The sequence below is a fragment of the Aethalodelphis obliquidens genome, unplaced genomic scaffold (genome assembly GCF_003676395.1).
Source record: "Aethalodelphis obliquidens isolate GAN/ISIS:26980383/991018 unplaced genomic scaffold, ASM367639v1 scaffold79, whole genome shotgun sequence".
In the NCBI taxonomy this organism is placed as follows: Eukaryota; Metazoa; Chordata; class Mammalia; order Artiodactyla; family Delphinidae; genus Aethalodelphis; species Aethalodelphis obliquidens.
Genome location: NW_020838023.1, coordinates 1669269 through 1684858, shown reverse-complemented (window position 1 = coordinate 1684858; position 15590 = coordinate 1669269). Strand labels below are relative to the sequence as shown.

Here is a 15590-nt window from a genome sequence, read left to right as displayed (position 1 = left end):
ACTGGTCAGAGAGTCACATAGAGGGAACAACTACTATCTATTTAAGTCATTTCATTTGGGGGCCTTTTGGCAGCATTAGCATAGCATTGACCCTAAGAGAGGTAATTTAAAAGCTCTGCAAAGTGTGACCATTCTTTTCTGAAGTGTTTTCTCATACATATGGTATTCTGCTTAAGCCATTGGTTTTGTATATTGCCCTGACCACATCTTATACATTTCTGTCTCTGGGCCTTTATTCATGTGATTTATTTGACTTCTCTTGAGTCCTCCCCAGCTAAAATACTACTCATCTCATTTCATATACTACTATTCCTTTTATATAAATATATAACTTAAAAATTTTTCAGGTTTTGGAATTAGTTTTATTATTTAATTGCCAGAAGATTGTATTACGCATGTCTTACTTTTCCAATTGAGTTATAAGGTCTAAAAGAAGAGAAAATGATTTTTATACCCCATTGATATTTATACCTCAGGATTCAATAATTATTTGATAATTGATTAATTGTTGAAATATAGTGGTATCTCTCACTCATATTCAATGAATATATAACCTAGTAAATTATCTGTAATCAGTGTAACACATCATTTTAAAGAATTAATTTACTTTTATCCAAAAAGTCTTAATACCGATACTTGTCCCAATTCTGTCATACAGAGAGGAAAGTCTATTCATATTTTTCTGTTATTCTGAATCACGCTATCAAATGCTACCCCTGCCAGATGCAGCATTATTCCATTTATAGAAACTTTATAGTGATGATGCTGCTAATATGCCTCCATTCTATATTTTTCTTTTGCTTTGTTAATATTCTGGTAACTATACAGGATATAGTTAGCTTTAAATAATCATAACATTTTTTATATTTCATTAGCTTTCCACCCATCTCTTTTAATACAGTGGTAGTTAGTTTACAAAGCAAATACAATATTGTTCTTCATAAGTTCATTTTAGGTGGTAAAATTTATTTTGCCAAAAAAGGGGCACTGCTATGTGAAATTGAAAGGTGTTAAGTGCCTCTTATTCACAGATCAAAAGTACATATCCAGTAAATGACTGCCTGGATATTGTGCAGTGGGTTTTCTATATTATATTTAACCATTACTCTTGATCTGACTCTCAGAACTTACCTCTATTGCCTATGGGCCCTTCCTACACCCCAATATCAGAACAGAATGATGTTACACATTTTTATGTTTGGTTTTACACTAACTCTTCCACTGGTTCACACTAAGTTCCTTTGGAAATATTATCAGCCCACCAGAAGATTTATCTTAATTAAAAAAAAAAAAAAGGGACAGTAGTCTTTTCTCCTTCTCCTGCTTGAAATACATTGTAATTTATGTGCATACTTCTCCTCACACCCACACCATCAATCTAGTAATCTATTCTCCACTTAGGTAAATTAGAACAGTGCTGGTTTGCTTTCATTTCTTCTTTATCAGCCAGTAGTTTGTTTGACTTCCCTTTCATTAGGTTAAAGAAATAAAAAAAATAATAATGGGCATTTATCCTTTTGATTGCCAAATCTGAACCTATTTGAAGCTTCAGGATGTCTTTCAAAATCGCAAATGAGGCCTAATGTTCGCTCCATCTTCAGCGTCCCAGTGAGGACTGTGGCATGACCAGCAGTTTAGGAATTATTCTCATGTTTAGGAATTGGCTTATAGAAGTTAATGCGTTTTCATAAGAAAACAATTTTGAATGATGCAACTATGTAATTTGACCCATACAAGATGTTGCCAATGTGTTCCAGTGCTTATTATACGCAGGTTTAACACATGATATGCCTATGACTCTTTTCTATGTACCAGTTACACTCTTCTATTTTGTGTCTAAACATTTACTCCTACAAACTCTGTGTGATGATCATCTTTTATATTTTTCTATTAGAGATAACTCAATTAACTGAGCAATCCTTTTTTGCTTGCCAACAAAATACTACACAATGTATCAATACTAAGTCCGTGATACACAAAGATGAATTAGAGCCCGTTTCAAGATGCTCATAGGCTAGTGAGAAAGCAAATGTTCAAAGAAATAAATTCCATTTGGCTATATATACTGAAATTAAAGTCAATGGGGACATGATAGATAGAATAACTGATTCAAAATATTCACAAAATGTTTAGTCAAGCCACAGTCTCCAAATGAATTCTCAAACACCATTGATGTCCTGTGTGAATGAAATGATTCAGCATCTGTAATAAAAGAACATTTCGTAGCACAAAAAGAGTTGGAAAATGTATTAGTTAAGTGCTTTGAAGTCTCAGGATGAGAGGTGCTAGGTGGTTCAACTTGATGTTATGCTCTCCTAAATTATTTTTAATCATCTGGAAAAATAAAACCCTGAGATTAATTTTCTGTAAGAAGTACAAACAACATGGTTTTACTTCCCATAGTAGATATAATTTTACAATGTTTTAAAGCATTGTTAATTGATCTCAGCAGGATCATGCTTCATCTATATGACTGAATAATTATGCAATTCTATAGTCATGGTATCCATTATTCTTTCATTTGATTTTCATTCCAGTGTTCAAGATCAGGTTTTCCTCTTGATATTTTGTTAAGTATCTTGCCTTTCACAATTATCCATGTGTTCCTAAGAAATCGGAATTTTTTTTAGAACCAAGTTTGTTTTAATGTGTTTATTAGTATAAATCACTCATCTTTTTCTAAATTACTTGGTAGAGTTTTATTGAATTTCTTCAAGGAAAACATGACTCTTCTCCTAGAGTCCTTTATAATATATACTCTTTCAGGATTTAAATTGTATTTTTAACTTTTTATTCTTTAACTTATTGGGGTTTTGTTAGGCTGCAATACATCAAAGATCTTTTTATAATCACTGTGCCTGGTATGATGCTTGATATGATACCAACCAGGAGATGAAAGAATGAATGAATCAGTGACACTTTGCGAATTTGGTTATACAAATCTTCTACCAGGAGTTGAGATTACACCTTGAATAATTAGCATTTAATGATGTTGACTTAAAAAAATGCATAACCTGAAAGTTGAGAATTATATTTTTTTGGCAGACATACTGAGGACTTAAACCTGGGAGAGAGCCTCTCAGATAGTTCTGAGGGACTGTTCTGACGAGGTAAGGGAAGAGCCAGGATATATAGGAGTTTTTGCAAAAGAAAAAACCCACAAAAACAAATAAAAACCCCACAACAACAGGTAGTCAGAACATCAAAAGATTACTGTTAACTAAAGAAAAAACAGACATCTCAAGTTAATGAATTTAGCACTTTTTTGTGTATGGGAAGATGCAAGGATCTAGGCTCATTGAAATCATTCCTTTAATTTGCACCTTAACTATCTAGGGCCAATCACCTGTTTTCTCCATCCTCAGTCCCTTCTGGGTACACAGCTGGGGGTGGTTGCAGTGGCTGATGGCTTGATGGCTGCAACATCCTTTGTTTCCTGATATAGCAGGTGACATTTTTGTCCACAGTGAAGGCATGACCCAATCTTTAGTAGATCATAAATTAATCACACCTAATTTAGATGTCTCAAATGGAAAGTTGATTGTAATAATAATAAAGTTGCAATTTGTTGAGCTAATAATAATGCCTGCCATGTAGTGAGTGTTTGCTCAGCATATAAATTACTTATATATATTGTTTTATATAATCATATCAACAGCCTTGTAAAGTCGATATTCTCATATCCAAATAGTATGCATACATTATTTTGGCTGTTTGCCTTTTTCAAATTTAATTTTGGTGATCCTATTTAATGCACTTATTCATATTAAATTGAATTCGTATTCAATTAATAAACTCACATAGTACATATCATACATACTATGAAAATCTCTGCTTATATGTATTGGGTTGGCCAAAAGTGTTTTTTGTTTTTTTCCGTAAGATGGCTCTAGTAGCACTTAGTTGTCTTTAACTTCATTCAAAATAATTTTGTTAGATTGTATGTGACAGCCATCATATCAGTGTGCATTTATAAAAGACCTCAAAATTGGTGAATTTTTGTGTAACCATTCTAATACTGAAGATGGAAGGAAAAAAGCAACATTTTCAGCATATTATGCTATATTATTTCAAGAAAGGTAAAAATACAACCGAAACGCAAAAAAAAAAAAAGGTTTGTGCAGTGTATGGAGAGGTGCTATGACTAATCGAACGTGTCAAAAGTGGTTTGTGAAGTTTTGTGCTGGAGGTTTTTCACTGAATGATCTCCACGGTTGAGTAGACCAGTTGAGGTTGATAACGATCAAATCGAGACATAATTGAGAACAATCAACATTACCATGCAGGAGATAGCCAGCATACTCAAAGTAGCCAAGTCAAGCATTGAAAATCATTTGTACCAGCTTGGTTATATTCATCACTTTGATGTTTGGGTTCCACATAAGTTATGCCAAAAAAACCTTCTTGACCATACTTCCTCATGTGATTCTCTACTGAAACATAATGAAAACGTTCCGTTTCTAAAACGAACTGATGGGCGATGAAAAGTGCATACTGTACAACAATGTGGAATGGAAGAGATCATGGGGCAAGCAAAAGGAACCACCACCAAGCACACCAAAGGCCAATCTTCATCCAGAGAAGGTGATGTGTATATGGTGGCATTGGAAGGGAGTCCTCTATTATGAGCTCCTTCCAGAAAAACAAACGATTAATTCCAATAAATACTGCTCTCAAGTAGACCAACTGAAAGCAGTAGTCGACGAAAAGCATCCAGAATTAGTCAACAGAAAACGCATACTCTTCCATCAGGATAATGCAAGACTGCATGTTTCTTTGATGACCAGGCAAAAACTGTTACAGCTTGGCTGGAAAGTTATGATTCATCCGCCGCATTCACCAGACATTGCAACTTCAGATTTCCATTTATTTTGGTCTTTACAAAATTCTCTTAATGGAAAAAAATTCAATTCCTTGGAAGACTGTAAAAGGCACCTGGAACAGTTCTTTGCTTAAAAAGATAAATTTTGGGAAATGGAATTATGAAGTTGCCTGAAAACTGGCAGAAGGTAGTGGAACAAAAGGGTGAACGTTGTTCGATAAAGTTCTTGGTGAAAATGAAAAATGTGTCTTTTATTTTTACTTAAAAACTGAAGGCACTTTTGGCCAACACAATACATTTAGGGATTCCAATTATTTGCTCTCAGTTTTTCTCCTCTGAAGAGTTTATATAAGGTATCTCTCTCAAAGTAACATTTAATGACAGAATAGCTCTCCTTTCTATTCACGACTTATGCATAGGATATATATTCACTACATGAACCTATATATTTTTGGTCAACCCTTTTGGAATACTTTTTTTCCAGTTTAGTTTCTACCCTACCACATCCGTAAGACCTGTCTTCACTGTATTTTCAAGTCTAATAACTAATATAGTACTTTGAGTCTTATATTTTAAAATTGTGAATATGCTTGATAATTCTCCTTTTTTGTTGTTCTTCTAACTAACTCTTTATCCTGTTTTTAAACCTTACATCATCAGGAAATTCTTTCCAGACCTCCTTTTAATGTAGACTAAGATTTCTCAATTATATACTTTCATTTTAGCCTATATGTTTCCTTTATCCCAATTACTACATTATAATTAATATTCTGTAGTCATTTATTTCCTTGGTTAACATCAAGTTATGAACTCTATGAAGGAAGGGCCATGTCTGTCAGTTGCAAAACTATATCCCCAAAATATTGCCCATGATAGCTGTTAATAAACATTTGTGGAATGAATATCTACTTTTCATGTGTAACAGCATGCAATTTTGAAATGATCTAAGACTTTTAAGTTAGAGACACAGGCTTGAACCACAAGTCTACAATTCATTAGTTGGGTGGCCATGGGAAAGTTTCTTAAGCTGATTCCCAGTTTCCCTTTCTGTACAATGAGGGAAATCATATATGGTGTTGGGTATTTTGTGAGATGTAAGGTGGGAAAATGAATGTTTAAAACCAAGTGTGGCTCAGAGCTGATTTCAACAATTAAGGCTATTAGCATTCTTAAATTGTAAATTTTTAGAAAGCAAGGAAGGTGGTGTTGCTTTACCTGTTAGACATCACAGAGCAATGTTAATGGCAATCCTCAAGAACCTCTGATGAATAAATTGTGTCATTTACCAAGTAATTTATTGTTCTGTTTCCTTTTAACTAATATAGATGAATGTCACTAAACTCTAACCTCTATAACTCAATTAGATTTTTGTTTATCTTGGATCTCTCCCAAGTAATTGTTTGCTGTATCAACAATCCTTTACACTTTAGAATAGTTTATGTTACCAAATTCCTTCATGTTACTTGCTGATAATTTCAATATCTGTGAGAAGAGAGAAGATAAATAAAATATACATCTTTCCAACAAATGCACAATAATTTATTGTGGATAGGGCAGTAAATTTAAATAAAGGGTCTCTGACATTTTTAGAGACGTATTTTGAGTGTAAAGTCTTCAGACATGTTTTCCAGTTTTCTTTTCAATTCACTAAACTGTCCACCCTAAGTATTTCAGTTTTGTCTTACAAACATGATCTCGTGGCATAATTCCAAGAGTAAATTCAAATAAATCTTTAGTACATAGGGAGTTTCTTTTTTTTTTTGCGGTACGCGGGCCTCTCACTCTTGTGGCCTCTCCCATTGCGGAGCACAGGCTCCGGACGCGCAGGCTCAGCGGCCATGGCTCACGGGCCCAGCCGCTCCGTGGCATGTGGGATCTTTCCAGACTGGGGCACGAACCTGTGTCCCCTGCATCGGCAGGCGGACTCTCAGCCACTGCGCCACCAGGGAAGCCCCGGGAGTTTCTTTTATTTATTAATCTTTGCATTAAAAAATTTGATCAATTCTCAACCAACAGTATGGTGACTATAACTTGATAGTACCCCACCAACACACTCCAGTCCCATTTTAAACTTTGCATTATGGAATATCAAATGAGATTTATCAGGTTCTGTAGTTTTATTTTAATCACCTAAACCTTTTGATTGATATATGTGTCATCTGTTGGTGAAGAAAGATAGCTGTAGTCTGTTCAGCAATTCTGCTTTTAGATGTAATCATCTGCTTCAGAAACACATTGAAGTGACAAGCACGATGTGGTTATCTTGCATGTACATTTAATGAATTACATGAAAATTCTTACTTTATGCTTAAATCTCTATTTTCTTTAAGAATGATTTCATAATAAACAATATTACTTTGTAAATACCATGTGTATTAATGATTAGTTTGTAATCTGTATTACTGAACGTGACCTACCACGTATATCTTCATTTTTTTCCGAAATTCAAACTCTTGATAGCTGGTAGAAACAGTGTTTAAAAAATTAATCTAAAGCTAGTTCCAAAATTCTTATAGTAATGAAAAAACTAATTTTATTTAAAAGTTCAAATGTGCAGCACTATTTATTTAAAAAAATCAAGAATAAAAAGTGAATGTTCGGGCTTCCCTGGTGGTGCAGTGGTTGAGAGTCCGCCTGCCGATGCAGGGGACACGGGTTCGTGCCCTGGTCCGGGAAGATCCCACATGCAGCGGAGCGGCTGGGCCCGTGAGCCATGGCCGCTGAGCCTGCGCGTCCGGAGCCCATGCTCTGCAACGGGAGAGGCCACAACGGTGAGAGGCCCGTGTACCGCAAAGAAAAAAAAAAATTAAAAAAAGTGAATGTTCAATCAGAATATAGCAGGTTTTTTAATGGTGGGTTATATAATTCTTCCAGTTAATAAAACATCTTTCTTGGCTCTGCGTTTTAAAATGGATATAAACAGCTTAGAGAGAAGTCCCAAATTAAAGAGTTGGGAGGGCACAAAAAATAGAATCCATGATCAATGACTATAGAATTGGGATCTATTAAACCTGAATGTGAAGCATCCTAATAATTGTCTTCTTGGGTTACTCAATGTACAGAGAATGATGGGTAGGTGGTTGTTTTTGAAGGTTAAAGAACAAGGGCAAATGAAAGCAGGAATTTCTGAAGGTGAGAACCAGATATATTTTGGAATTATCTTCTTTGAGTTTCATTTCAAAACAGGCTAAATTCTTATCTGTTTTCTGGTTTAGAAATAATTCAGCCACAAGGCAAAGGCTAGATTAGGTAATCTATTAAAATTCCAACCAGTGTTATTATTAATTCACTGATTGACTTCATGTTTTCCTTTTGCTTTAGGTACTTTTTTCTGGCTAATGCATGTTTGTTCATTTAAATAAAAGTTAAGTTTGAGTATAGCAACTATTTAGAGCTTGCTTCTTTCTTCCTTTCATTCCTACACCTAACCACTTCTTGTAAAATAATTTGGAAACTGCTTTTTCCCCTAGATATATAACTTCATGATAATTGAAGTCCTGACCTTAATTATTTCTTAGGGGTGAGAGGGAAAGGAGTGGATTGAAGCTAAGGACACAAGTGGTAGTTTCATTAAAAGTATTTCCTTTTTTATTACTATATTCAAGGGATTGAATTCTTACTCATTTCATCAAAACTTATTAACCTTACCATCTCTTACAGCAAACATTTCATCTATTAATCACCATCTCTTACAGCAAACATCTCATCTATTAATCAATTGAATTTTCTAAAAAATTAACTATCTCAAAATAAACTGTTCATTTCAAAAGTATTTTGTAAAGAATGGCTGAAATTTATAGACAATAAATATGTTTTAAATTTTACTGAAAATGAATCTATAAAATATGCCTTTGAGAAATAGTAAAGTGAGATATTAGAAATCATTAATCTTGGTTACAGATATTTTAAAATATTTTACAGATATCAGTTTATAATGTATAATTAAATGGTGAGGAAGCTTAAGGAAATTGCCTGTTATTTATAGAAACCATTGATATTTAATTAATATTCGTCAAGTTCTTTTCTAGGATTGAGAACCTAAAATAATTGCTTTAAACTAAAAGTATATACTTCATTTCTAATGTATATAGAGCAAGTTCTATGAATCCTCAATACACTTCTCACTGATCTCATTGGAAATTCATCATTGATTTTTTTCTTTTCAATACTCTTGAAAAATTAAACAGAAAAAAAAATTCATGTAAGAAACACTCTCAAAAGTACTATAAGCATATTATGGGTAAAAATATAAAATTTCAGCTTTGTTTACTGTACCAATTATCAATAAATTATGATTGCTTTTGTACAGTTATATCTACATTTTATGAAGTGTGTTTTATTTTGGTATTGTATTTTTACTTACTATTGTTATTGATATTTTCAATATTAGTAGTTTATAATTATTTGATTTAATGTAAAATGATATTGCATGGAATACTAACTGAAATAGGATGAATATCAAGACTAATTGGAAACATACTTTTTTTTTGCATTGCGATGTCTTTTTTACCTTTTTATTTTGCAGTAATTTCAGACTTTTAGGTAAATTGTGAAAATAGTACAGAGTTCCCATATACATATTCTTATCCAGCTTTCCTTAATATTAACTGCTTATGTAACCATAGCACAGTTATCAAAACTAGGAAATTAACATTTGTATAATACTATTAAGTAAGCCATAGACTTTACTCAAACTGGAATACCTTTTAGTCCATTCATTCCTTACTGTTTGTATTTCTATTGATTATTATTTGTAGTATAAAAGTAATATAATGTAAAGGTAATATAACAGAAAATTTAGAATATACTATAAGAAAAAAATAATTCTCCCCAACTTCTGCTATTTCATTATATTTTTTCTATTTTTTTCACTTAAAGTGAAAATGTATTTTTCTCTGAGATGACTATTATTTAAAAAATCTCTTATGTTTGTATACTTGTATACTTTTAAGCATCAACTAATAAAATAACAGGGCAATAGGTGAATATCAGACAATTTCCAGATATTTTGCATATTGATCTAATTAAAACTTCACAAATGTATGCACTTACTATGATAATTCTCATTGTATTCTCCAGGTTAAACACATATTAGAGCTGGAATTCTATTCCAATCTCTCCAGCTTCAAAAATATGTCCATTTTTTGCTGCACTATATTTTTCTTATTTAAGTGAAAAAAAGTTTCCACCCAGACTATATTTTTTTTCAGATAAATATTCATGGTTGAGGGTTAAGTAGAAGCATCAGAGTAATGGAGAGCATACTGATGAAACTTGATTTGCATATTATTATGTTAGTAGAATGTAACTTTGAAGAAGCCACATAAATGGTATTGATCTTTTCATCTGTAAAATATGAGTAATAAATACTAATTTAAAAAATAGCCACAAACTTAAACAATGTAAAGTATCTAAATTTTGCTGGCATGAAGAATGACACCTAATATCTATTCAGTAAAATTTCATTCCTTTCCCATACTTCTCTGTTTATGTAATTGAAATAGCAGACATTTCCATTTCTCTGTAAATCTTCTTAAAAGGAAAAAAAAAGACACCTGTATCTACATATAATTTTATAAATGTAAAATGTTAAAATATATATTAAAATAACTGTAAACTCTTCTTTTCCCTCCCTTCTATAGAATTGCAGAGTAGCTCTTGTGGAAACCCAGGAATTCCACCCAAAGGTGTGCTATATGGTACAAGGTTCGATGTTGGGGACAAGATCCGCTACAGCTGTGTAACTGGATATATCCTTGACGGCCACCCTCAACTCACCTGTATAGCCAGTTCAGTTAATACAGCCTCATGGGATTTTCCTGTTCCCATCTGTAGAGGTAAAGAAAAAAATAATGTTTATGTTGACTGAATATTGGTTTGACATAATGAAAATATTTTAAAAATAAGAGTGATAATCAGACAGTATATTTGCAAAACATAGTTGGTGCTTGTTTCTTTTATAAAATCTGAAGCTTAGAAAAAGCACATACAGTACATGAAAGATTAAGAAAAATACTTAGGACAACATTACTTGTGAAATGAGACAATGGATTATATTTTTATATTTCTATACATATTTATACATACATTGTGTATATATGTGTCTTGATGTTTGTACTGGAAAAACATGGAGTTTATGATGCATAGAAATTTAGTTAGGCTGTCAAAATCATGATTTTGTTTTCATTTTGAAATATTGACTGAATCTATGAACCTTTTAAAGATTTCTGGTAGAGAGTTTAGCATGGGAATTCGTGAAATTAAGAATGCTGTATAATTTATTATTGATACTAATAAGGATCACTTGTATTATGGAGAAAACATAGTAATATACTAATGTAGACAAAGAACATAGCCTGGAAGACAGAACATGTTCAACATTAGCTGAATTCATGCATGAATCTTGCCCACAAAAATTCTCTGGAGAAATCATGATCTCAAGTCATCTGCCCATTTTTTGATCAAGTTTTGTTGTTGTTGTTGAGTTTTATGAGTTCTTTTTCTATTTTGGTTATTAACCCCTTATTTATTATAGGATTTGCAGATATCTTCTCCCATTCATTAGATTGTGTTTTCATTTTGTTGGTCCTTTGCTTTGCCGTTCAGAAGCTTTTTAGTTCGATGTAGCCCCATTTGTTTATTTTTGCTTTTGTTTCCTTTTCCTTAGGAGACATATCCAGAAAGATATTGCTAAGATCGATGACAAACAATGTACTGTCTATGCTTTCTTCTAGGAGTTTTATGGTTTTGGGTCTTAAATTCAAGTCTTTAATCCATTTTGAGCTGATTTTTGTATATGGCATAAAATAGCGGTCTAATTTCATTCTTTTGCACGTGGCTGTCCAGTTTTCACAGTACCTTTCACCGCAGAGACTATCCTTTGTCAATTGTGTGTTCTTTGCTGCTTTGTCATAAATTAATTTTCCATATATATGTAGTTTTATTTCTGGGCTCTCAATTCTACTCCATTTGAGCTCTATGTATGTTTTTCTGCCAATATCATGCTGTTTTGATTATTATAGCTTTGTAATGTAATTTGAAATCAGTGTGATATCTCCAGTTTTGTCCTTTTTCCTTGGAATTGCTTCAGCCACTCGGTGTCTTTTGTGGTTCCATATAATTTTTAGGGCTTTTTGTTCAGTTTCTGTGAAAAATGTTGCCGGAATTTTGATAGGGATTTCATTGAATCTGTAGATTGCTCTAGGTAGTATGGATGCTTCAACAGTGTTAATTCTTCCAATGTTAATTCTTCTAACATTTTAACAGTGTTAATCCATGAGCTGAGCATGGAATATCTTTCCATTTCTTTGTGTCTTCTAGGCATTTATTACATTGAAATACTCTTTTCTATACCTATTTTATTGAGAGTTGTCATAAATGTGTGTTGAATCTTGTCAGATGCTTTGTCTGTATCTATTGAATGGAACATATATTTATTTTTCATTTTGTTAATGTGATATATGTGTGTGTGTGTACGTATATATACACACACAGATACGTGTGTGTGTGTGTGTATATATATATATATATATATATCTCACATTGCTTGATTTGCAGATGTTGAACCATCCTTTAATTCTAGGAATAAATCCCACTTGATCATGATGTATGCTTTCTTAAAATGCATTGTTGTTATTCAGTTTAGTAATATTTGTTGTAACATAATTTTAATAGTAACATAAATAGTAACATTAATAGTAACATAATTTTTGCATATATGTTCATCAGATGTTGGCCTGTAATTTTCTTTTCTTGTGTGTACTTGTCTGGTTTTAGTATCAAGGTAATGTTGGCCTCATAAAATGAGTTAGGAAGCATTCCTCCTTTTCAATTTTTTGGAAAAATTTGAGAAGAATGGGTGTTAAATATTCTTTGAATATTTGGTAGAATTCACCTGAAAAGCTGTTTTGGATCTGGAATTTTGTCTTTTGTGAGGTTTTTGATCATTGTTTTAATTACCTTATCAGTTGTCTGTCTATTCAAATTTTTTATTTCTTTATGATTTAGTCTTGGAACATTGTATGACTCGAAGAATATCCATTTCTTCTTGATTGTCCAATTTGTTAGTGTATAGCTGTTTGTAGTATTCTTTTATAATCCTTTGTACTTCTGTGATATCTTTTGTTGCTTCTTCCCTTTCTTTTCAGATTTTATTTATATGCACCTTCTTTCTTCTTTTTTTTTTCCTTAGTGATTGTAGCTAAAGGTTTATCTTTTCAAAGAACCAGCTCTTAATTTCATTGATCTTTTCTATTGTCTATTTAGTCTCTTTTCATTTATTTCTACTCTGATCTGTATGACTTCCCTTCTTCTACTCAGTTTGGGATTTGTTCTTTTTTTCCCTAGTTCTTTTAGGTTAGATTGTATATTTGATATTTTTCTTATTTCTTGAGGTAGGGCTGTTTGGCTATAAACTGCCCTCTTGGTACCATGTTTGCTGCATCTGATAAGTTTTGGTATGTTGTATTTTCATTTTCATTTGTCTTCAGGTGTATTTTTTAATCTTCCTTTGATTTCATCATTGATCCAATAGTTGTTCAGTAGCATGCTGTTTACGTTTCACATATTTGTGAATTTTTTAGCTTTCTTCTTGTAATTGATATCTAGTTTCATACTATTGTGATCAGAAAAGTTGTTTGATATGATTTCAGTCTTCTTAAATTACTGAGACTTTTTTTTGTATGTTCCAAGAAATGCTCTATCCTTGAGATGTTCCATGTGCACTTGAGAAGGTTGTGTGTTCCACATTTGGATGTAATGTTCTATAAATTTATTAAGTCCATTTTATCTAGTGTTTCATTTAAGGCCACTGTTTCCTTGTTGACTTTCTCTATGGATCATCATTCACTGATGTAAGTGGGATGTTAAAATCCCCTACTATTATTGTGTTGCTCTCAGTTTCTCACTTAGTTCTGTTAATAATTATTTTATATATGTTGGTGCTCCTATTTTAGGGGCATATGTATTAATAACTGTTGTGTCTTCTTGATGAATTGTACCTTTTATCATTATAGTATTTCCATATCTGTCTCCTTATCATTTTTTGGTTTGAATTCTCTTTTGTCTCATATGAATATGGCTACATCCACTTTCGTTTGGCTGCCATTTGCTTAGAGTGTCATCTTCCATCCCTTCCCTTTGAGTCTGTCCTTGTCTTTAGAGCTGAGCTGAGTCTCCTGGAGAGCATATAGTTGGCTGTTGTATTGTATTCTGTCTACCCACTCTGTGTTTCAATTGGTGAATTCAATCCATTTACATTCGTACTTCCATTTTTTTTTCTGGTTGCTTTATATCTCTGTTATTTCTTTTTTTCTATTGTTTCTGCCATTTTATTTCAATGATTTTCTATGATATAGTTCTCAGTTTCTTTTTTCTTTCCTTATTGTGTCTCTGCTCTAGATTTATGTATTATGGTTACCATGAGGTTTATATAAAACATCTCATAAATAAAATAGTCTTCTTTTATTGAAGTATAGTTGATTTACAGTGTTTCAGGTGTACAGCAAAGTGATTCAGTTATATCTTGTCTATTCTTTTTCATATTCTTTTCCATTATATGTTATTGCAAGATAGTGAATGTAGTTCCCTGTGTTATACGGTAGGTCCTTGGTGTTTATCTATTTTATATATCTGTTATTCACAATTTCCCAATTTATCCCTCCCCCCCTTCCCCTTTGGTAATCATAAGTTTGTATTCTGTCTCTGAGTCTAATTCTGTTTTGTAAATAAGTTCATTTGTATGATTTTAAAAAAATTCCACGTATAAGTTATATCGTATGATATTTGTCTTTCTCTGTCTGACTTACTTCACTTAGTATGATAATTTCTAGGTCTATCCATGTTTCTGGAAATGGTATTATGTCATTCCTTTTTATGGCTGAGTAACATTCCATTATATGTGTAATGGAATATTTTATAAATATATGTGTGTGTATGTATATATATATATGTGTGTGTGTGTGTGTATATATGTATGTATATATGTGTGCTGTGTCTGCTTTATCCATTCATCTGTTGATGGACATTAAGGTTGCTTTCATGTCTTGGCTCTTGTAAATAGTGCTGCTATGAACATTAGGGTGCATATATCTTTTCAAATTAGAGTTTTAATCTTTTCTGGATATATGCCCAGGAGTGGGATTGATGGATCATATGGTAGATCCATTTTCAGTTTCTTATGGAACCTCCATACTGTTCTCCACAGTGGCTGCACTAATTTACATTCCCACCAACAGTGTGGGAGGATACCCTTTTCTCCACATCCTCTCCAGCGTTTATTATTTGTTGACTTTTTGATGATGTCCATTTTGACTGGTGTGAGGTGGTACCTCATTGTAGTTTTGACATGTATTTCTCTAATAATTAGTGAGGTAGAGCACCTTTTCATGTGCCTGTTGGCCATCTGTATGTCTTCTTTGGAGAAATGTCTATTTAAGTCTTCTGTGCATTTTTTGACTGGGTTGTTTGTTTTTTTGATATTGAGTTGTATAAGCTGTTTGTATATTTTAGAAATTAACCCCTTGTTGGTTGCATTGTTTGCAAATATTCTCTCCCAGTCCATAGGTTGTCTTTTTATTTTGTTTATAGTTTCCTTTGCTGTGTAAAGGCTTTTAAGTTTAACTAGATACTATTTGTTTATTTTTGCATTTGTTTCCATTATCCTTGGGGACAGATCCAATAAAATATTGCTGTGTTTTATGTCAAAGAGTGTTTTGCCTATGTTTTTCTCTAGGAGTTTTATAGTATCCAGTCTTACATTTGGGTCTTT

General features: G+C 32.6%; 1 protein-coding gene across 3 annotated transcripts in view; it reads left to right on the top strand.

The window, feature by feature from the left end:
• CSMD3 (CUB and Sushi multiple domains 3) overlaps positions 1-15590 on the top strand; it is a 1084122-nt gene that overhangs the window by 225081 nt on the left and 843451 nt on the right. For all 3 annotated transcript variants that reach the window (XM_027092553.1, XM_027092552.1, XM_027092550.1), the window contains exon 4: positions 10465-10659. In XM_027092553.1, coding sequence (XP_026948354.1) covers positions 10465-10659 — 195 coding nt within the window. The remainder of the gene's footprint in view (positions 1-10464; positions 10660-15590) is intronic.